The sequence below is a fragment of the Elephantulus edwardii genome, unplaced genomic scaffold (assembly GCF_000299155.1).
Source record: "Elephantulus edwardii isolate Elephantulus edwardi_28Jun2011 unplaced genomic scaffold, EleEdw1.0 scaffold00083, whole genome shotgun sequence".
Taxonomy (NCBI): domain Eukaryota; kingdom Metazoa; phylum Chordata; class Mammalia; order Macroscelidea; family Macroscelididae; genus Elephantulus; species Elephantulus edwardii.
In genome coordinates this window covers 5,780,258-5,802,193 of record NW_006399833.1, presented here as the reverse complement: position 1 = coordinate 5,802,193, position 21,936 = coordinate 5,780,258, and the positions used below count along the sequence as shown (strand labels likewise).

Sequence of the window (21,936 nt, the reverse complement as noted above, 5' to 3'; positions counted from 1 at the left end):
ATGAAAACATGGAAAAGCAAATAAACAATCTGATAATTCAATCTGTGACACAGATATTCTCAAATATTACCTCTTTTCAGTAAATAAAATTAAGAAATTTGCTTTTTTTGAGGGAAATGAGGAAGTTGCTAGAATACAGTGAATTATAATAGATTTATTAAGAGCCTGTCATATCTTCAGTTGCTCATTCATAAAAAAACCTTATTAAATTTTAAGTATATTCTAAGAACATCTAAATTCTGTATACTCAGTAGAATCTCTGACGCTAAATGATTGCTTTCAAACTGATGGCTTAATCCACTCAGAAGAGCATAAGAAAGAAGATCTGGCATCTTGATTTTGAAAGATCATAATTCATGGAGCACAGTTCCACTCTGATGTCCATGGGGTTCCCATGAGTTGGAATCAACTCAATGACAATGAATCTGGGTTTGGTTTGGATATTCAAACAAGAAGAAAATTCAGGAGGCAATAAGGGCTCTGTCTCACAGTGCTAAGAGTATAACTAGGAAATGTAGGCCCATGATGTATGAAAAAAATAACCTAACAATATATTCTGTTGTCACCAGGGAGCTTTGGTGGCTCGGTGGTAAGGAATTACACTGCCAAAACAAAGGTGCACGGTTTGAATCCACCTGTTGCTCCATAGGAGATAGATGGACAATCGCCTCCTGTGCAATTTACTGCCTCTGAAAGCCCACAGGAGGGTCAGTTCTGACTCGACAGCACACAATGACAATAATATTCTGTTAAGTTCTACACACACATACACAGAGTACAGTGAATGAAAGAAATAATAAAGGAACTTAGAGAGGGTAGTCAAAGAAAGGTAAACTGTGAAGGTAACAGACAGACTAAAATATGAAGAATAATAAAGAGCCAGAGGGTGAAGAGAGGAAGAATGTTAGTGTACATGTAAAGGGGAAAAAAAAGCATGTACAAGGAACCAAATGGGGAGAGAAGTTTGGACTAGATGTCACTTAACAACAACAACAAAAACAGAGAGAGATCAGTTGGCCTAGTGGGTGACTTTAATCTGCATCCCTCAGGCCTGTTTCTCATTGTTTTTCTTCAAACATTCTTCTAGGTCGTATAGGCCTGGTGTGTCCACTTGCCATAAAGAGTTAACTTGTGGTTGCTGTGAAGCTGAACACTGTGACACTGATGTGTCAAATGTAATAATGATTACTCATGGTGGACAGTGTTTGGTGGCGCTCCCCGATTAAAACAAGCAAGCTTAAAGTGGTATCCACTTCCATTACAGCTTGCCTCCGGAAACCCTATGAACCTGGAGAAAAGATGAAAGTCATACAAGTGTTGAGGACTTTCATTGATAGGGTCACTGTGAGTCACCTACAACTCGACGGCACTTAACAACAACAACAATCAAATAACTGACTGTAGATGGGAGAGAGCTAAGGGGGGTATAGCTTAAAGGAGGGCTGGAACTATAGATGAGGACCAAAAAAAAAATGATGGTTTTGCAGGCCATATAAATGATTGGGGACTGTATCTCTGATGCAGTGAGAAGCCCTTTAGAAGCAAAGGAATTATATGATTGGCTTGTTTTTAAAATATCATTTTTGATTGTTCCGTAGGGGACTAATCAGGCCTGCAAATAGAGAGTAGTGAGAAGAGAGACTAGTTAAGAAGCTATGTGGTTCACATGAAACTATGATCAGTTCTATGGGAGTGGAGATGAAGAAAAGTTGATGAAATTGAGATATATTTTACAGGCAGAATTTAGAGTATTAATTGGTAGGAAAAAAATGAGATATATGAAGCAATGAACTGATTAAATAAAATGTTTACTTGATATACAGTGATGTAATTTTTTAGAAATGAAGCAGCCAAGGGGAAGAGCAAGTATATTTTGAGGAAGAAATGAGACAGTTTAATTGTGGACATGTTTATTTGCATGCCTGGAAGATATCAGGGAAGTAGTTTAATGTATGCATCTAGCTCAGAAGGGAAATCTGTTTGGGAGCCAGAAATAAATATGTGCATTCAGTAACAAGAGAGCAATAATAAATACTATGAACATTAATAATATTGTTGGTAGGCATATTGAAAGAAAGATAAAAGAAATCACGACAAGAATGACTAGAGATGCAGAAGAAAAATCAGTAAATGTTAGTATCATAGAAAACCCAAATAAAAAATTCCAATGTCATTGATTCGTTTCTGACTTTTTATGGGAAGATATTATCCCTCTTTCTCTTGCAGAGTGCTATGGATTCAAACCATAGATCTTTTGATTAGCAGCCCAATCCTCCCCTCATGTACCAGGGGAAAAGAGGTAGTTGATAGACAACTGCATCAAGTTTTTAAAAGATAAAAATGGAAAGGTATCAGAAAAGAATCGTTAGAGAGTTGGAAGATTCTGAATCAACAATAGCTGTACCTCCAGTGGATTTCTGAAGCTGTAAAATCACATAGGTAGAGACTGTCCCTCCCTCCCCTCGCATAACCACTAATGATTTGGAATTATTGGTTTAGTAGTGTGATTCCCTACAGACTGAGACACCAGAGCTCACTTCAACATGTTGTTGTTGTTATGTGCCATCAAATCGCTTGCGACTCAAAGCGACCCTATGTACAACAGCCCTAAACTCTGCGCTGTCCTGTACCAATCGCACCGTCTCCGATACACCCATCCCAATTATCCCAGTCACTGAATCAATCCACCTCATAGAGGGCCTTCCCCTCGTGCGTTGTCCCTCCACCCTCCCAAGCATGATGTCCCTCTCCAAGGACGTGTCCCTCCTTACAACATGTCCAAAGCATGTCAGATGAAGCCTCAGAATCCTTGCCTCCAGGGAACATCCTGCTTTAACCCTCTCCAGGATCAATCTGCTTGTTTTCTTAGCAGTCCATGGTACCCCCAATACTCTTCTCCAGCACCATAGCACAAAGGCATCAATTCTCCTTCTATCCTCCCTAGTCATTGTCCAACTCTCTGATTGAAAAGACCATGGCCTGTATCAGACTCACTTTAGTATCCAGAGAGAAACTATTGCTTTTCAGTACTTTGGAGAGGTCCCTAACAGCAGACTTTCCCATGGCAATATGTCTTTTAATTTCCTAGCTACTGGTGCCATAGATAATGTTAAAGATGTGTCAATTAGGTGGCTTAGTGGTAAACAATCAGGCTACCAACCCAAAAGCAAATGATTCCAACCTACCAACACCTCTGGAGGATAAAGGCAGGCAATCTCCTGTGAGATTTAGTGCCTCTGAAAACCAGCAGGAGGGACAAATACGAGTCAGTTTCAATTCCATTGCACATAATAACACTACCATCACTTAGGGAGAAATTATAAGTGTGTACCTACATGATTTCTAGAAACATTCATATGAAGACAAGATTAAGCCATTATCTCACTGCATTTGCATTGTTTTCTTTCTTCTCTTTTTCTTTTTTAAAAAAAAACCAACAACAAAACAACCAACCAAACTCTTCAGGACAGAGTAGATCTGCCCCATAGGTTTCTTTTTCTTTTCTTTTTTTTTAAAGATTTTTATTTATTTGTTTGCTTTGTTTTGTATCATTGAATCAGATCCAACTGACTCAGAAGGAAGTTGACCCTCCTTCTCCAGTGGAACATCTGGTGGATTTGAACCATAAGCCTTGGGTATTGCAGTGCAACTTCTTGTCACTAAGCCACCAGAGCTTCCTTAGTTGCATGCTTTCTATGTGTACCTTCCCAGAATGAGATGCTTACCTTAATACCTGGGATACCAGGAGGTCCCTATTATTAAAAAAGAAAGAATTATACATAAAACAGGAGCACAGAAAAAAAAATAGATGCTTTCAAAACAGAGTTCACATTGAATAGACTAGTCTGAGATCATTTCTGAATGCTACATATCTTAGAACACAGACGACATTTATATTAAGTACCTTAGAATTCTTGATCCCCAACCCCATCAGAAAGTGATGCTATTGGTCCCCTTTTCTTTTATTACCTAGTTTATTACTTTAAAATGTACTGCTTTGAAACATATTAATTCATTGAGCTTATTTGCTACCATTTCTGATTCTTCTGCTAATTCCCATTTATTTAATTTTTTTTAAATTCCACATTGTGTCACTTACTGGAGGACCCTGTAAACCAGGGAAACCAGGATTTCCTGGAAAGCCACGTTCTCCCTAGATGGAGTTAAAAGAAAAAAGCATGGAAGAAAAGAAACAAAGCAAAAATTATACCAACAAAAACATGAGCTAATGAAAAGGTTTCTATAAAAGCAACTTTAAAACATAGCAGATTGCCAAAATTTCATTAGCCTTCACATACCAATTATCTCAATATCAACTATCCATATCAACTCAACTTTTAAAGATCTTTTTATTTCTACTCATCAGTTTCAGTCACAAATGAAGAAAAACACTCCTATTCTACCCTAGTCATTTTCTTTTGACGAATCCATTTTAAGACACAATGATTCCTAACTATCAATCATGTTTAATAGTGATTTGTCCCAATTTCCTGCTCATGTAATATATAGATTATTTTAACTACTCTATTGTATTTTCTTTTGTTCCAAACTATTTCATATTATTTTTGTAAATATAAAGAGATAATAGGGAAGAATGCTATTAATTTTACCAAGAGGACAATAATAACTATGGTTCTAGCAATTTAAGGTCATTATATTTTCTAGACACCCAGTTTTTCTCAATCACTATTGAAAAGTACTAATATGGACATTTGATTTAGAAAACTAAAGCTAAAATCACTATTCGAAGAACCTCAGCCAACTTGCCTTCAAATACTTGTATGCTATAGCAATCTTAACAATCTCCTTCTGAAAGGCTTAAATGAGTGAGTTTATTACAAAAATGTGACTTTGAAATCTTTTTCAATCCCTTTCCCCAAGAAAATCAGATTCAGAAAAGAATTTCCTTTTTGCTGTTATTTTTGTTATAAAGAAAAAAAAATCAAAAGGAATACTTATATCCTACTTCATGTCTAGGGTTTATTCTATTATCTAAGAAGCAAGAAACAAGAATATCATTTAATCTGAAAGCATTAAAAAGAAATTAATTTCTTTGAAATTTGCTACTCACATAAATGAGTGGTTAAGTCATTAGGTCTACAAAGGCTCCACTTCACAAAATGTAAAAGAAAAATGTCTTTATTCATATAATATACTGTACTTTACAGATACAGTTGCTCTTCAAAGTTAAAACTTTGGCAGAGTGATATGTTTATTATTTAAGGTATGCCAGAAAAACCAATAAACAAAGAACTAGAAGAGGCACAAGAATTTAACTTACTAAACATAAAATGTACCATCTAAAATAATCCCACATTGATTCCATGATTTTTGCTTTAATTGAGATGGAAAACATGCCAGCTGCATATACTCAAAATTATTATTTTAGGCAAGGATCCTATTGACTTACAGTAATATCAGTGGTAGATAAGATTGTGTTGTCTTCACATTTATATTGTAGTAATTATAAAAAAATGGTCTTCATAAAACACAGCAGCTGTTAAAGTTATTTTAAATATATCTTCTAATAGAAAATATGACACACACTATTATCTAGAAATAGCTAGAAATATCTAAGGTATTTCATGAGTGGTTGCATACAATATAAGGGGGGAAATGGAAATGTAAAAAAACTGTCAGGAAAACAATAATATATTGCATTAACCTCAAAAGGAAACAAGTGGAGGGATAAGAACAGAGGCTATAATATGGAAGCTTTCAAAAAAGAGTATATTTTCTAAATTTTTATTTTTATGTTAGTCCAGACAGACTAAACACACCAAAAAAAAAAAAAAGACTGGGAAAAATGTTCACCATATGTAAGGCTTTGTTTTTCTTTATAAATTGTTACATTTATTGCTTTTACTAATGAGAATAGTTTCCTGTTCCATTCTAATAATTTGTGATAAAAATGGATTTACTGGATTATAGATGACATTTTTCTTAAAGAAGTTATGAAACAAGGTAAGAACTAAAGTATAAAATATTTTAAAAGCTAGAATTTTACCCTAGTTCAAAAAAAAGAGTAAAGTTAATGATCAACATTCACTAGTACTACTTTTAACAACTGATGTAATGTCAGAAAAATACATGCATATTTACATACGTATGTTCATACATATATTTCTATATATGCATTTTTAGTGTTTTCAACACTAATACTACTTTAGACAAAATCCATGAAAAGGACTTTTAATCCAATGCAATATTCCAACTAAGTATGTACACATGCTTAAAAGAACACACTAATGCTCCAATATTTTAATAATGCTGCTAGAAGATAGCCTCTTTCTGTACACACTAGACATGAAGTTACATTATCTCTTTAACAATTTTCATACTTATTTCTTCAGAATTATTAAGCCTATTATTGTCAAATATTCTGACCAGAATAAAAGTGAAGAAATCTCACCTTGGTTCCATTACATCCAGGGATTCCTTGAGGTCCTGGACCCCCATCATGACCTGGCATTCCCTTTGAAAATGGACATATACATATGTAATTATTTATATTAACTGTTAAGGGATTTCAAAATTTTTTAAAAAGTCAAATTCTACTTACAGGAAGACCAGGTGTCCCTGGAAATCCAGGAAGTCCAGGAGGACCCTGTAAGGAGAAATAAATTACTTGAACCAAGTAGCACTCAATATAACAATAAAGTAACACCCTGCCTAAGGGTACTATGAGTGTTATATTTATAACAGAAATTGACAAATGTGTCTTATTGATTATATCACCACTCATTAAACACAAGACAGAAAAATTTTCCATAGTATTTAAGATTTTCTTCTATAGACATAGAGGAAATTAATTTGAGGATATTTTGCTTTCTCTGACCTTAGTCAACAACAGAAAACTTATTGCTGTTGAGTGGGAATTGACCTACAGCTGACCCTCCAGTACGTTTTCAGAGATGAATTGCACAGGAGGAGAATGTCTATAATTCTCCCATGGAGAAGCTGATGGATTTGAAATTCATGCCTTTGGTAAGCAACTCCTTACTCACTAGGCCATCAGAGTTCCCTTTGCACTTAGTAGTACCATCAAAATCAGAAGATGGAATGTCTCTTCTAATACAATAAGCCAGAGGGAGCTCTGGTGGCCTAGTGGCAAGAAGCTGCACTGCAATCCCAGAGGTATGCGGTTCGAATCCACCAGATGCTCTGCTGGAGAAGGAGGGGCAATCTCCTCCTGTACCAGTCAGATCCGGATGACACAACCCTGCTTGCTGAAACTGAGGAGGACCTGAAGCGCCTGCTGCAGAGTGTCAAGGACTTCAGCCTACAATATGGACTGAGGCTCAATGTCAAGAAGACAAAGATTCTCACCACTGGACCAATTGGCAGCATCAGGATGGATGGTGAAGAGATTGAGATTGTACACAGCTTTAGTTTGCTTGGCTCCATAGTCAACAGTCTTGGCACCAGCAGCCAGGAAATTTAAAGGTGCATTGCCATGGGAAAGTCTGCTGTTAGGGACCTCTCCAAAGTGCTGAAGAGCAGTGGTGTCTCTCTGGAGACTAAGGTGCGTCTGATACAGGCCATGGTCCTCGCAATCACCTGTTATGCATCAGAGAGTTGGACAATGACCAAGGAGGATAGAAGGAGAATTGATGCCTTTGAGCTGTGGTGCTGGAGAAGAGTATTGAGAATACCATGGACTGCTAGGAAAACAAACAGATTTGTCCTGGAGAGGGTTAAACCGGGTGGCTCCTTAGAGGCAAGGATTCTGAGGCTCCGTCTAACTTACTTTGGACATGTTGTGAGGAGAGACCGGTCCTTAGAGAGGGACATCATGCTTGGGAGGGTGGAGGGACGGCGCAGGAGAGGAAGGCCCTCTATGAGGTGGATTGATTCAGTGACTGGGATAATTGGGATGGGAGTGTCAGAGACAGTGCGATTGGCACAGGACAGAGCGGAGTTTAGGGCTGTTGTACATAGGGTCGCTATGAGTCACAAGCCACTCGACGGCACATAACAACAACAACAACAACAATACAATAAGTGTTTCTATGAGGTTTGTCATGAATTCAGCAGGGAATAAGAAGTTGACAAAAATATCTGCACCTGAAAACATCAATGTGCCATCCACAAATTCTTTCATTTCTCCTTCAGGACTGTCAAAAACACAAGTTTGGCAACATTCTCTGTAGGTAACATTCTGAAAAAATACTCTCAGATACTATTAATGAGGATTGAAACACAGTGGAGGGAAATTTGGAAATGCCTAGCAAAACTGCATGTACATTTGCCCTTTGATATGGAAATTAACTACAAGGACTCTGTCCCACTGTTGTTATGTATCATTCAGTTGAAATTGACTCATAGCTGACATTCCAGTGGGTATTCAGTCAAGTCAGGTGTGGGATGCTTGTGTTTTTTAATTTAATTAACCAACAATCAGTTGTGGGCTGGGTGGCTCTTGTTTAAACCAACTAGGACCCAGTGGGTGGACCTCTGTGATTAAGTTGGTTGGGGCCTGCCTGAGAGCCTCTTGTTTGAAGCAGTTGGAATTCAGAAGGTAGGTCTTTTTTATTTGATTAACAGTCAGTTGTGGGCTGGCAAATCTTCTAGGAAGTTGTAGTGGCATAATCTCTGACAGTTCAAATCCACCAACCGCTTTTAGGGGAAAAGACAGTCTCCTTCATTTGATTTACAGCTTCTGAAAACCCTTTGCAGGATTCAGCTGTGAATCAGCTCCAATTCAAAGGCAATGAGTGAGTGAGTTTCTAATGTCATAGTTAAATATTAAAAACATCCCAAATGCATTTCTTTTAATAGTGACATGACTATATAAATTGCACAACATTTACACATAATTTCTTCTATCAGAATGACTCTATCTGTGGAAAGACTCACTGGAGAAGTTCAGTATCAGTAGTCAAAATCAGGCCAGGTACTGACAGTGAAACATAACATCAATTGCTTATGTGCAAGTTCAAATTTAAGCTGAAGAAAATTGAAATTAGTCCACAGAACCAAAATACGACTTTGAGTCTGTTCCACCTGAATTTAAAACTCATTTCCAGAATATATTTGAGAAATTGAACACTAATGATTGAAGACCAGATGAGCTATGACATTAAATCAAAGATATCATCCATGAAGAGAGCAAAAGATGGTTTAAAAACAGTGAAGGAAGAAAAAATAAAAATGAATATCATAAGAGACTCTGAAAATTGTACCAGAGCATTGAGAAGCCAAAAAAAATGGGATAAACAGCAAAATAAAGAAATAAAAATAAAAAAGAACAGACTATTTAAAAAGGTAGCTTAAGAAGACAAAGAAAAATATTATAATGGAATGTGCAAAAAGCTGGAGTTGGAGAATAGGAAGGGAAGAATTTGATAAGCATTAAAAAGTTGAAAGAATTAAAAAGCAAACTCAAGTTCCAAGTTGTAATACTGAGAGATGCTACGGGCAAAATTTTTAATGATCCAGAAAGTATCAAAAGAAGACAGAAGGAATACACAGAATACTGTACCAAAAAGAACTGGTTCACAATGAAAAATTTCAGGGGGTTCTCTGGTGGACTAGTGGTAAGAAACTGTGTTGCAAGCCCTAAGGTATATAGTTCAAATCCACCAGCTACTCCATGGGAGAAGGATAGGAAATATCTCCTTGTGCCTCTGAAAACCTGCTGGAGGGTCGGCTATAGGTTGTCTCAGACTTGACAGTATTCAACAACAACACAACAACTATATTACCAAGAGCCAATGGTAATGAAGAAGTTCAAGCTGAACTGAAGGCACTGGTAAAATTTAAGACCCCAGGAATTGAAAGGATACCAAATGATATGTTGCAACTAAAAGATGCAGTCCTAGACATACTCACCAGTCTATGCCAGGAAATTTTGAGGGCAGTTACCTGACCAATTGACTAGAAATGATTCATATTTGTTCCCATCCCAAGAAGAGTAATCCCACAGACTGTGGGATTTATTGAATAACCTTGTTAATATCACATGTAAGCAAAATATTGAAGATCATCCAAAAACTAAAAGTACATTGCCAGAGAACTACCAGAAGTTCAAGCAGGGTTTAAAAGAGGCCATGGCACAAGCAGTATCACTACTGATATCTGATGGATCTTGGTCAAAAGCAGAGAATACAAGAAGAATGTCTAGTTGTGTTTTCTTGATTATGCCAAGGCATCTGACTGTATGGACCATAACAAATTATGTCTAATATTGAGAAGAATGGGAATCTCTGAATATTTAACTGTGCTCATGTGAAACTAATACCTAAACTAAGAAGCTGTTGTCCAAACTGTACAAGGGAACACTAACTGGTTTAAAATCAGGAAAGGTGTACATCAAGGCCATATCCTTTCTCCATATCTACTCAATATATATATTGAGTAAATCATTCAAAAAGCTGAGCCTTATGAAGAGCACTATGGTATCAGGATTGGAGGAAGACTCATCAATAACCTACACTATGCAGATGACACAACTTTGCTTGATGTAAGTAAGTAAGACTTGAAATACTTACTGCAGGAGATCAAAGACTACATCCTTCAATATGAATTGCATCTCAACATCAAGAAGACAAAAATCCTGACCACTGGACCAATAGGCAACATCATGATAGACAGATAAGCAGTTGAAAATTTCAACAATCTCGTCTCACTTGGATCCACAATCAACACCCTTGGTACCAGCAGTCAGGAGATTAGGACACATAATGCATTGGGCAAGTTTAGTCAGGGATCTTTCCAAATGACTGAGAAGCAATGATGTCAGTTTGAGGACTAAGGGGTGCCTCATTCAGACCATGGTATATTCAATTACTTGCTATGCATCTGAAATCTGGACAATGAATAAGGATTACAGGAGAAGAATTAATTCTCTTGAGTTGTAGTGTTGAAGAAGAGCACTGAATATCCCACAGATTGTCAAAGAAAACAACAGATATGTCTTGGGGAAAGCACAGCCATAGAGCTCCTTGGACACAAGGATGGTGAAACTTTGTCTCACATATTTTGGGCATGATGCTAGGTGAGGCTGTTCCTTGGAAACGGATATCATGCTTGTAAGGGTGGATGGTCAGCAAAACAGGGGAAGACCTTAAACAAGATGTACTGATGGTGAGTGCATCAATGGGCTTACGCATGTCAGAGATAATGAAGGCGGCCCATAATAGGACAGGGTTGAGATCAGTTGTTCATAGGGTTGATATAAGTCATACTTAACTCAATGGCACCTAACAATACCACACAAGTTAATATTATACAGTTATGAAAATAAGTGAAGATTTCTCTCCAATGGTATGGAGTGATCACCTGAAAATAATGTATGTGTGTAGATCTGTGTGTGTTGGGAAGACATGTAAGATAACTCTAAAAGTCTTGTGGTAAGGAGCTGCACTTTACCATCTCTCAAAAGCATGTGATTTGAATCCACCAGCCTTTCCATGGGAGGAAGGTGGGCAATCTCCTATGCGATTAAACTGCCTCTGAAAACCCTCTGGAGTGTCAGCTATGATTTGGTTCCAACTCAATGGTATACAATATTAACTACCACTGGAGTTTTGTCAAAGAGATACAATCAGGAAGCAATCTGACAGGGCTCCTACAGGCCAAAGATGGGACAATTTGAGGATCAAAAATAAAAACTACCAGCACTGAGTGAAACACATATACCCTAGTTTATAATGACATAATTTTTTAAAAACACAACCTTTATTGTCCCTAAGGCCTCAAGTAATTCACTATCCTATTACAATTCTAGCTTATAAATTAGAATTACAACTAATAATGATTTATTGAATTTTCAAAAACACCATTTTACCACTCTGAATGAAAGAATGAATTTGGCATTAATGGATGCTAAAACTACTAAGCGAAAAGTTGACAGGAGACTTTTTTCTTTTTTTGTGATTAATCTATTTATTTAAGCCATCTCCTGCCACATGCAAAGGGACGGAAGCTCATTTACAAAAGTAAAGGTGAAGGTCGCCGTACACTTTTTGTCCACGTGCAGTGCAATGGTACAACTATTACCAATACAGTGGTCCCCGGTGGTGGTCCTGGTCCTCTTTATCTAGTCCTCTACATAGCCAGTTGCATGCAGATTCACATGAGGGTTAAGAAACAGCTTGTGGTTCCCATCTCCCCAGAGAAAAGGCTTGGACCTAACACGGAGGTGAAGGTAGGCGATGAACTTGGGTCTCTCGTGCTTGTCCTGGTGCAACTTCAGGAAGATGTTCAGCGTGTTTATTGCCACCCCGCGGAGCACCACAAAGAAGGAGAGGGTCCTTCACATGGGAGCTGAGCCCACCTCACCATGAGTGCTGCTCGGACATCACCCCAAACTACTGATCAAACTTAACAACAATAAAATGCCTCAAACAAATAAGTGCCTCACAATAGAATTCAATGGTAAGTATGCAGAACTACCTATGAAAGTCTTTTCCTTGCCCCATTTTCGTTAATTTTGAAACTAGTTGCTATCAAGTCAATTCAGACTTGAACCTTGTGTGCATCAAAGTTTTCCATGACTGATTGTTCAGAAGAAAATTGCCAGGTGTTTCTTCCAAGACACCTCTGGGGTGACTAAAATCTCTAATCTTTTGGTTAGCAGATGAGCATGTAACTAGTTGAATGATCCAAGAATCTCTTTAATTTTTATTTCTTCTTTTTATTGAAGTATAATTTACTCTAGTAAAATGTATCAATCTTAAGGATATAACTCTGAATCACCAGAAAGTCTCCTAGTCCTTTCAAAGCAATCTCTGACTTAAAGGAATATGGAGATCGAAAAAAAAATCTAAATAATATAATTAAGAAGCAATTGGTAAAGTTTAGAATGTGGAACATGTGCAATACATATGACCCAGGTTCCTCAATATCATACTGAAAAGATTTTTTAATTTTTTAAAATATTTTAAGAAACACAAAACCAAATACAATATATAGACTTTCATTGGATCCTGCCTTGAACAAACCACTTGTAAAAATGCATCCTGAGGGTTGGGGTGAGACTGAGAAAGACCGGATAAATTATGTATACTGCATTGAAACAGATGAGGGAGAGAACTGTTTAAAAGGGATATATGATTGGGTATTATGGTCATGACAAGAGTCCAAAATTAAGGTTGCATAGTGGAGTGTACTTGGGGCAAGGGGTGGAGGTGGGTATTGTATACCAATGAAGGAATTTTTCTTTTACTTTTCAAAGAGAAGATCAAACTGGAGGGGAGGGGTGGGCAGGGAGAAAAATGAAACAATGAATGAACGGAAATCCAAAGTCTCTGTAAACGTTCATTAAAATTAATAAACAATATTATAAGAATACATCTTTAGACAACTGAGAAAATCTGAGTATGTGCTAGGGTTTATGTTAAAAATCACTACTACATTTTTGAGACGTGATAATAGTATAGTGGCTACGCAGTTATCAGAGAAGCATATTCAAGTATTCACAAGTGGAATGATCGCACAAGATTGTCAAAATGTCAATAGGTAAAGCTGTTGATGTGTACAAGGAATTTTCCTATTCTCTGTATATTTCAAAATTTCTATACATAAGGGTTATTTTTTCTGGTTTAGCATTGTTTTTTCTTTTTTTAAAATAGGTATGGATTTAAAAAAAACTATTACTCAAGATTTTTTTTAAATAAAAAGTTACACTAGTTTACCTATGAGGTTTGTATACAATGCCCCTCACACTGGATCCCTCCACATCCCCAACCCACTCCTCCTCCACCTATCAAACCATGCAACCCCATGATTTTACCCCCATTCATCCCCACCCCTCAGCCCTTCCCCCATTTAGATCCTCAAAAATGTTTTACTAGTTATCTATTTCTACAATAATGGCCTTATATAATGGGAATGAGTTAGTACACTCAGCACAGCACAATATTCTCTAGTCCCTCCCAAGTTAGGCAGTGATTTACAAAATCATTCATTGCTCTTGCATGCTGCATAGTATTCCATCACGTAAATGTACCGTAATTCCTCAATCCATTCGAATAAATTTTAAAAATTTAATGCCCAAGGGATGTTTGTAGGCTGAGATCTAAGGAAATAGCAACTTTCCAACCACCTATTCTCAAGGACTTTTAAAACTCTAGTTGTAGAACATAGACTATTCACACACTTCTATCCATTTAGAAGGAGCTCTGGTGGCTTAGTACTAAGTAGTGTCCCTGTTAACCCAACTGTAGGCAGTTGGACTCCAGCAGCCATACTTGGGAGAAAGATGGACAATCTCCTCCCTTATAATTTGCCATTTCCGAAAATCCAATATAGAATCAGGTAGGAGAAAGTTCCGCCTACAGCAAACAACAACAACAGTAGGACATAGTTTATGGTAGCTATCTTTATTATGAAATATACTATGATTATTACAAAGACCTTGAATGTTGTTGTTGTTGTTGTTGTTGTGTGCTGTTGAGTTGGAACTGACCCATAGCTTACCCTCCAGTGGGTTTTTAGAGGCAGTTAATTGCTCAGGAAGAGATTGTCCATCCTTCTCCTGTAGAGCAACTGGTGGCCTCGAACCTAAGAGCTTTGGTATTGCAGTGAGCTTCTTGCCACTAGGCCAGCAGAGCAGTATATTTATATCCACTTCTTGCAGAAAATCAGATAAATATATCTGATAAACTAAGGGGTTTTAGTTTCTTCCTTGCCTTACCAGTTCCATATCTATACTAGTCAAAAGTAGCACATAAAGCAAACAGAATACTTTCAATAGTTACATAGAATTTATACTAAATTTCTGTATATCAAAGGATCTGAGTGTTCAATAATCTTTGCCACATACATTGCTGTTGCCTTCAAGCAGATTCTGACTCATGGCAATCCCATATGTGCAGAGCGCATATATAAACATGCTATATCATCACCCACATCTTGAAGATCATTCTATTTCGTTCTCTAAATTAACAACTAAGAAACTGAGTTTCAGAAAAATTAAATGTTTTTCCAAAAGTCAGTACTATTTTTAAACTACAGCTTCCTTCCGTTTAAAAAACACACTGTAAAATACATGTTGATCTAAAAATTTCTTCCAAAACTAAATCAAATGTGAGACACATACTGATATGAACCGACTCATAGCTGACTCTCCAGTCGGTTTTTCAGAGGCTATAAACTGCACAGAGGGACATTGTCCAGGCTTCTCCTACTGATACGGAGAACATTAAAATCTGAAAAATCATGATATTCCTGCTAAAGTGCTTGGAACCAGTGATTTCCAAACTTATTCATTTCAAGGTTAAAAAAAAGGAAATAATAATACTTGAACATGGTATATTAGGAGGGTATTCAGCCTGAGCAGAGCAATCCTATGAAATCTAGATAGGTCAAATTGCATGGGGAATTCTGTTGTTGTTGTTGTTAGATGCCATAAAGTTGCCTACAATCCATAGCAAAACTATATACAACAGACAGATCTGAACCTTGCCCAATCTTGTGCCATCCCATGATCTCTGTCTTGGTCAAGCCATAAGGACTTCTAGCTTAACTCAGTTTTATAAATTTATGAAAATTAACACATTAATAGAACTTAATTATTCTATATTTCTTAACAAATGCTACTTTAAAATCTTAATTTATACTAATTAAAAGTAAGCTAAATTTAAGCTTATGTTTAAATAGACATCTTTGTTGGTTTGTATCAGTGAGTCAGAACTGACCCATACTTGACCCTCCAGTGGGGTTTCAGAGGTAGTTAACCACACAAGAGGAGATTGCCCTTCTTTCTCCCATAGAGGAGCTGATGGATTTTAACAAAGTGCCTTTTGGCTTGCAGCATACCTCCTAAGCTCTAAGTTACCAGAGCTCCCCAACAGATATCTAGATATATCAAAGATAAATATTCAAACACTAAATAAAGGCTAATAATAACAACAACAGTAACAACAATGATAGATACTAATTTTTAAATTCAACTTTTCAAAGATAGTATTTTTTTTTTCATTTCAACATGAGTATTCTCCACTTCTTATTTCACTTTTTATTCGTTTATACCATTAAATAATTTAATGTATCACTTACTCTGATTCCTTTGGGTCCTGGTGGCCCTGTAATTCCATCATCACCCTGGAAAATATATCAGACTTAGTTCTTTTTTTCTCTAAAGGAGTGTTCAAACAACAAAAATTTAAACGATAAAACAAGAGTCTTAAAATTTTGTAAACCTTTGTGAAAGTCAGTGAGACAAATGTCTACCCTATTATGGCAGAAAGTACTACAGCAGGATAAGAGGCAAAAATAGGAAAGGCTTTTATTCACTCAAAAAGGACATACAGAAATGTTATAACTGCAAAGTTATAGATTGTATATTTTCTACTGTTTAATGTTAATAATGAATCATACAAGAAAATAAAGATGAAATAGTGGTGCAGACATCCCCATCATCATTTCTCTCATTGCCATTGAGTTGGAACTAATTCACAGCTGACACCCCCCCCCAGTGGCTTTTCAGAGGCTGTAAATCACATGGGAGTAGACTGCCAATCTTTCTCCCATGGATTCGAACCACCTGCTTTTGGGTTGGCAGCACAACTCCTTATCCTCTAGGCTACAATAATTTAGGTATGAACAAAATAAGTACATCATCTCTGAGCCCAAATAACTGTTGTTTATAGGCTTGTTTTAAGCCTATGCTTTGTTTTAAAAAGGCATGTCCTACTATCACAGTGAAGAAAGAACCATAAACTTTCCTTTTTAGCTTTTGCTATAGGCTCCAAGTAAAAAGACATTTTCTTGTATATTAGACACAGTGGCTGCAACAATGGGATCAAATATATCAGAAGTGGTAAGGGCAGCACAGCATAGGCCAGGGTTCAGACCTGTTGTTCATAGGGTTGCAATTAGTCATACTCAGCTCGACGGCACTGAACAACAATTGTGTATGAACCCATTTACCTATTTCTAACAATTGCTAAAAGTTTAAAATGCTGCTTCACTATGAATGTTAACAATTTAATTAAGAGAAAAACCTAATTATCCTCTGAGAGGGATTCTTCGGTGGAACACATAGCAGATAATAGAGCCCCAGTGACACTGTAGTTAACGTACTCTGCTGCCAAGTGAAAGGTTGGTGGTTGGAATCCATCAGCCACTCTGCAGGAGAAAGAAGAGGGTGTCTTCTCTCTTAAAGATGTTGCCATGAGTGGGAATAGACAGACTCCTTGGCAGTAGATTCGGGTTTTGGTTATAGTGTTGTTATGAGTTGGAATCCCCTCACTGGCACACAAATATAATAAACAGTACACACACACACACACACACACACAAAAAAAAAATTTAATGGCTTAAAAAACAGATTTTACAGTTATGAATGTCAGAAGTTCAGTAACACAGGTTTCCCTGAGTCAAATTCAAGATATCTGAAGGACTATGTTAATTTCTGGAGCCTTCTGGCCTTCTTCAGCTTATAGAGGCCATTAGCAGTCCTTGGCTCGTAGCCCTTTTCCATAACTAGTTGAATCTTTCTCCCAGTGTACCACACTGAAACTGCCTCTTCGTCCTCCTTCAGCAACATTAAAGGACACTTAAGATTCTAAAGGGAGGCTCAGGGTGCTACAGGTTGTGCTTGAATTCACCAGATTGAACCGGAAAAAAGATGCACAACTTCCTTTTACAAAGATTTCCAACCTCAGAAACCAGATAGGAAGTTTGTCGTTATAAATGCTTCCACTTTGGGGCCCCGCTGTGGACCGGAAGTGGCCGCCATGGCACGGAATGTGCTGTAGCCGCTGTACCAGTTTGGAGGGCCACAGCTCCGTGTGTTCCAAACCAACTTCTTCATCCAGCTGGTGCGGCCTTGCACGGCTCAGCCTGATGATACTGTACAGTTCCGGATCCCACCGGAAATGACCAAAGTGGACCTCAGAAACTAGCTGCAGAGCATTTACCAGGTGCTGGTGGTAGACCTGAGGACGCGGATGCAGCACGGATCCAACAGGAAACGAGATAAGAGAAACATGCCGGTGAAAAAAAGAGTACAAGGTCGCCTATGTCCAGGTGGCTCATGGACAGCCCTTCACCTTCCCAGACCTATTTCCTGAGAAGCAGCCAGACCCCAAAGATGATGCTGAAGGGGACCTACAGGAGCATTTCATGAAGGACGAGCAGCAGAAGTAGAGCCAGGACCTCCGGTATGGCGGTGTCCCCACCTGGTTTGGCCTATGATAATGGCCACTGGGCAGAACCAGCCCCAGGCTCCAGTAAAACAGCAGAAAGGAAAAAAAAATGATTCCACTTGGATAATCCAGGATAATCTATAGATTTTACAGTCAACTGATTTTAATTTTATCTGCAAAACTTTAATTATATTTTGCCATGTGACTTAGTCACAGATTCTGGTAATTTGGAGGCATATAGTTTTGCAGCCATTTATCTGCCTACCATATTCTGCTTTTAAGAAAGTTTAATAAACTACTAGTCCCACGCAACTCTGAGGAAGCTAAGGTAAATAAATTAAAATTCTATTTGAAAAAAATGAGAATATTCTTTGTTTAAAAACTTTTTGTGTATTCCCACTGAGTGACTTAATATTGTATTGGTAGTACTAACAAATACAGATTACTGAAATCAATGAGCCAATTCGGTATGGCACCTGTGTATAAAATTAATTCAAAGAAATCAATTGCTTGCTTACATACCAGCCACAACCAGTGAGACACTAAGATGGAGAAAATACCCCACAAAAGAAGTATAAAAAATATCTAGGAAGGAGCATAAAAATAAAAAAGTACAATATTCCTACGAATATTGTATGTTTAAAATTCTTCTGTAATGTTCAAACGCATCACCAGGACAAATTCTAAATGGAAAATTTAATAACATATTACACTGGGAGAAGGAATTTCTTATTAAAAAATAAAAATCCTATAAAGGAATAAGCCTTTTTTTGTCTTTGTAAAATTGTTTATCTGTAGTTTGATAAATATACAAAACAAATTGGTTTTTCATTCCATGATTCACACACATTTTGTTTTATAAAATTAATTACAATACCAACAATGTAATCACATGTTCCCCACCTCCTTCCTGTAATTCTCATTTCCATTAGTCCTTAGATTCTACCTCTTCATGACTTCTGGCCTTTATTCCTGGAAAAATGCTATTCTTTGACCTTAAGTGTTTGGTTATTCTAAGGAATGCATGCCTTAGGACTGTCTATTACATCTATTCAGAATCTTCTACTGTACTCCCTTTTAGAGTGGTCAGTGGTGGTCAACACACTTTGTTCTTATGTTCTATGTTCTCATAGAAGTTGAAATTTGTGTGGTGCATTAGTCTTGGATTAATTGGGAGGAAGCTCTGGTGGCCTAGTGGTAAGAAACTACACTTCAATCCCGAAGTCATGTGGCTTGAATACATGCTCCGTGGGAGAAGGATAGGCAATCTCCTTCCTTGAGACTGACTGCCTCTGAAAACCTGCTGGAGGGTCAGGTATGGGTCAGTTCTGACACAATGATACACAACAACAACAACATACATCTTTACTTTTCTTCCCTGTTCTTTGTTGAGAAACTAATAGCTGTACCTTCAGTGGCTGGCTGCTCACAAGATTTTAAGATGCCAGTTACAACTTACCAAAATAAGACATAGAAAACTGTCTTTGTGGACTAAATAGACTGCAATGTCTCCCTCTTCAAAGGTTCCAGAACTAGGAACTCATTTCCTTCTGGGTGTTTGGTTAAGATTAAAAGTTTACATAGCATTGCCCCCTGCTGGCTTTGCTATGTATACTGCTGACTACTTGGTGGGCAGTCAAGTGGTTTAGAAGGAAAAGTTACTCCTCTGATCCACGGGAACAAGAGGGAGAGCACACTTTTCTTGTCATGCCACCTGCTGGAATGGACATTGCTGCAGTCCTGGGTTCCTGCATAAATCAGAAAATTGCCTGCAAAAGTTCAAAATAGCAGCACTTGGTCAAGTCAATTCACTGTTCCATCTGTTTCCCTATGTGATGTTCTCCTTCAGTTCACGTTTGAGCTACTTATTTATTATTTCTTTGAAACTCAGAGTTGGAGGCTGAATATTTGTATCTGTTATCTTTGTTTTCTGGTTATAGAGAGTCTGGACTGTCATCTGCCTAGACTCCCATCTTACCAGTCCTCAAAAACTCCATATTATTTTGCTGATCTTCTGGCTTAAAAATGGAATGTGCTTTATCTTCTCCAATGTTTCCTAAATCCTTTATTCTTATTAGTGAGAAGGAGGGTACCAGGAAACTTTGCAGGACCAAAACTACATAATATGCTGCTGTTACCTGTAGTAGTAAAATTAGAGAAGCAATGATTTCAAGCCAGGTTTCTTTTCCTGGAAAATAAATATATCACTTCAAAAATCTACCTAATTCAGATAGAAAAAGGCACTGAACCAAAGGTGCCAATAAAAACAAAACAAAATTATCTTAATCTTAAAATTCACTATTATCTCTTCCCAGTAATGGCATACAATTAAAAGTATCTTGCCATTATATGTGAGTGTGGTCATAATATTCAATTTTTAGAAATTGACAATATAGGTAAATTTCCAGCAATTCTCTTCTTTCATTAAAATAGTAATTTGGGGGCTATAATTTAATAATTCTTATTTGTTTATTTGATGCCTATTCTGACATTTTAAATGGCTAAATTCCTATGGTATTACTGATTGGCAACGTGGCACATACCTTTTGTCCCCGAGGTCCTGGAGGCCCTTCTGGACCTGGAAATCCAGGCAAACCTGGATGGCCTTCCAAACCTGGAAATCCTCTCTCTCCCTAGAATTGAACAAGAGTGAAAGGAATGATCATTTATGAATTTTCAAGTATAAGTAGAATGCAGATTAAAAACAATCCAAAGCCTACCAAGTCAAAATGAAAAAATCTGAATTCACAGTACTCACATTATTCACTATCTTGTATCAACTAACCTGAAAGATCTAAGGGGGGAAAATACAAATCACTCTGAATTTATCTTTTATTAGATACAGTATAGTGATACTTTCTTTTCTTGTAAAAATAAAAAAGCATTAAAAGAAAAAAGTATAAAAAGATGAAGCAAAATTTAGACATATATGTGGTCAACAGTTGAATGACAAAACCAGGGAGTCATGTCTGCAAGGTTTCACTAAATAAGTATGGAGTAGGAATGACAGGCATTGAAAGGAAAAGACATCCCACGAAATAGGATAAAAATTTGAAATTCTTATATTTGATAAGAGGTTGAAATTCAAGATATGTAAAGAACTCCTTCAACAACAACAAAATGACAAATGACTCAATTAAAAAGTGGCCATAAGGTCTTGAGCAAGCATTTCTCCAAAGAAGATATACAAATGGCTAATACACACTTTTAAAAGATACTCATCACTAGTCAATAAAGAAATTAAAATCAAAGCTACAGTGAGATAATTTTTTAACTTTACTGGGATGGCTTTAAATTAAAAAAAAAAAAAACTAACATAACCAAGGTGGTAAAAAATATGGAATCCTTATTAATTATTGGTGGGAATATAAAAACAGTGGAGCTGCCCTGGCAAATAGTATGGTGGTTCCTCAAAATGTTAAACACAGAATTACGACATAAGCCCACATACCACTCCTAGGTATACAGCCAATCGTAGAAATAGAATTCACAACTATATAATCAAGAACCCTAACAAAAAGCAGCAAAGTACAGCCAAACACATAGTTTCTCCTATAGCCTGTGGTCTATAAGAAACTTTCTAATTTTTAGAGATTCAGGAATGGATTTGCAATTCTTTTACATACCGTCCAGTAGTTTCCTGTCTGTCTCTCTTAGTGTAATATTGCTCAGTTAGCTAGTTAAGATGAGGAAAAATATTTTCACGATAATTTTAGCATATTTTAGACTGTTGTTGTTGTTATGTGCCATCGAGTCATTTGCGACTCATAGCGACCCTATGTACAACAGCCCTAAACCCTGCTCTATCCTGCGCCAACCGCACTGCCTCTGACACACC

General features: G+C 37.1%; 1 protein-coding gene and 1 pseudogene across 2 annotated transcripts in view; one reads left to right on the top strand and one right to left on the bottom strand.

Annotated features, from left to right (window-relative positions):
* COL4A5 (collagen, type IV, alpha 5) overlaps positions 1 to 21,936 on the bottom strand; it is a 397,088-nt gene that overhangs the window by 177,402 nt on the left and 197,750 nt on the right. For both annotated transcript variants that reach the window (XM_006889910.1, XM_006889909.1), the window contains exons 3-8: positions 20,642 to 20,731; positions 16,006 to 16,050; positions 6,563 to 6,607; positions 6,413 to 6,475; positions 4,100 to 4,153; positions 3,726 to 3,752 (exon numbers count right to left, since the gene is read on the bottom strand). In XM_006889910.1, coding sequence (XP_006889972.1) covers positions 3,726 to 3,752; positions 4,100 to 4,153; positions 6,413 to 6,475; positions 6,563 to 6,607; positions 16,006 to 16,050; positions 20,642 to 20,731 — 324 coding nt within the window. The remainder of the gene's footprint in view (positions 1 to 3,725; positions 3,753 to 4,099; positions 4,154 to 6,412; positions 6,476 to 6,562; positions 6,608 to 16,005; positions 16,051 to 20,641; positions 20,732 to 21,936) is intronic.
* LOC102864732 lies at positions 17,688 to 18,147 on the top strand (annotated as a pseudogene).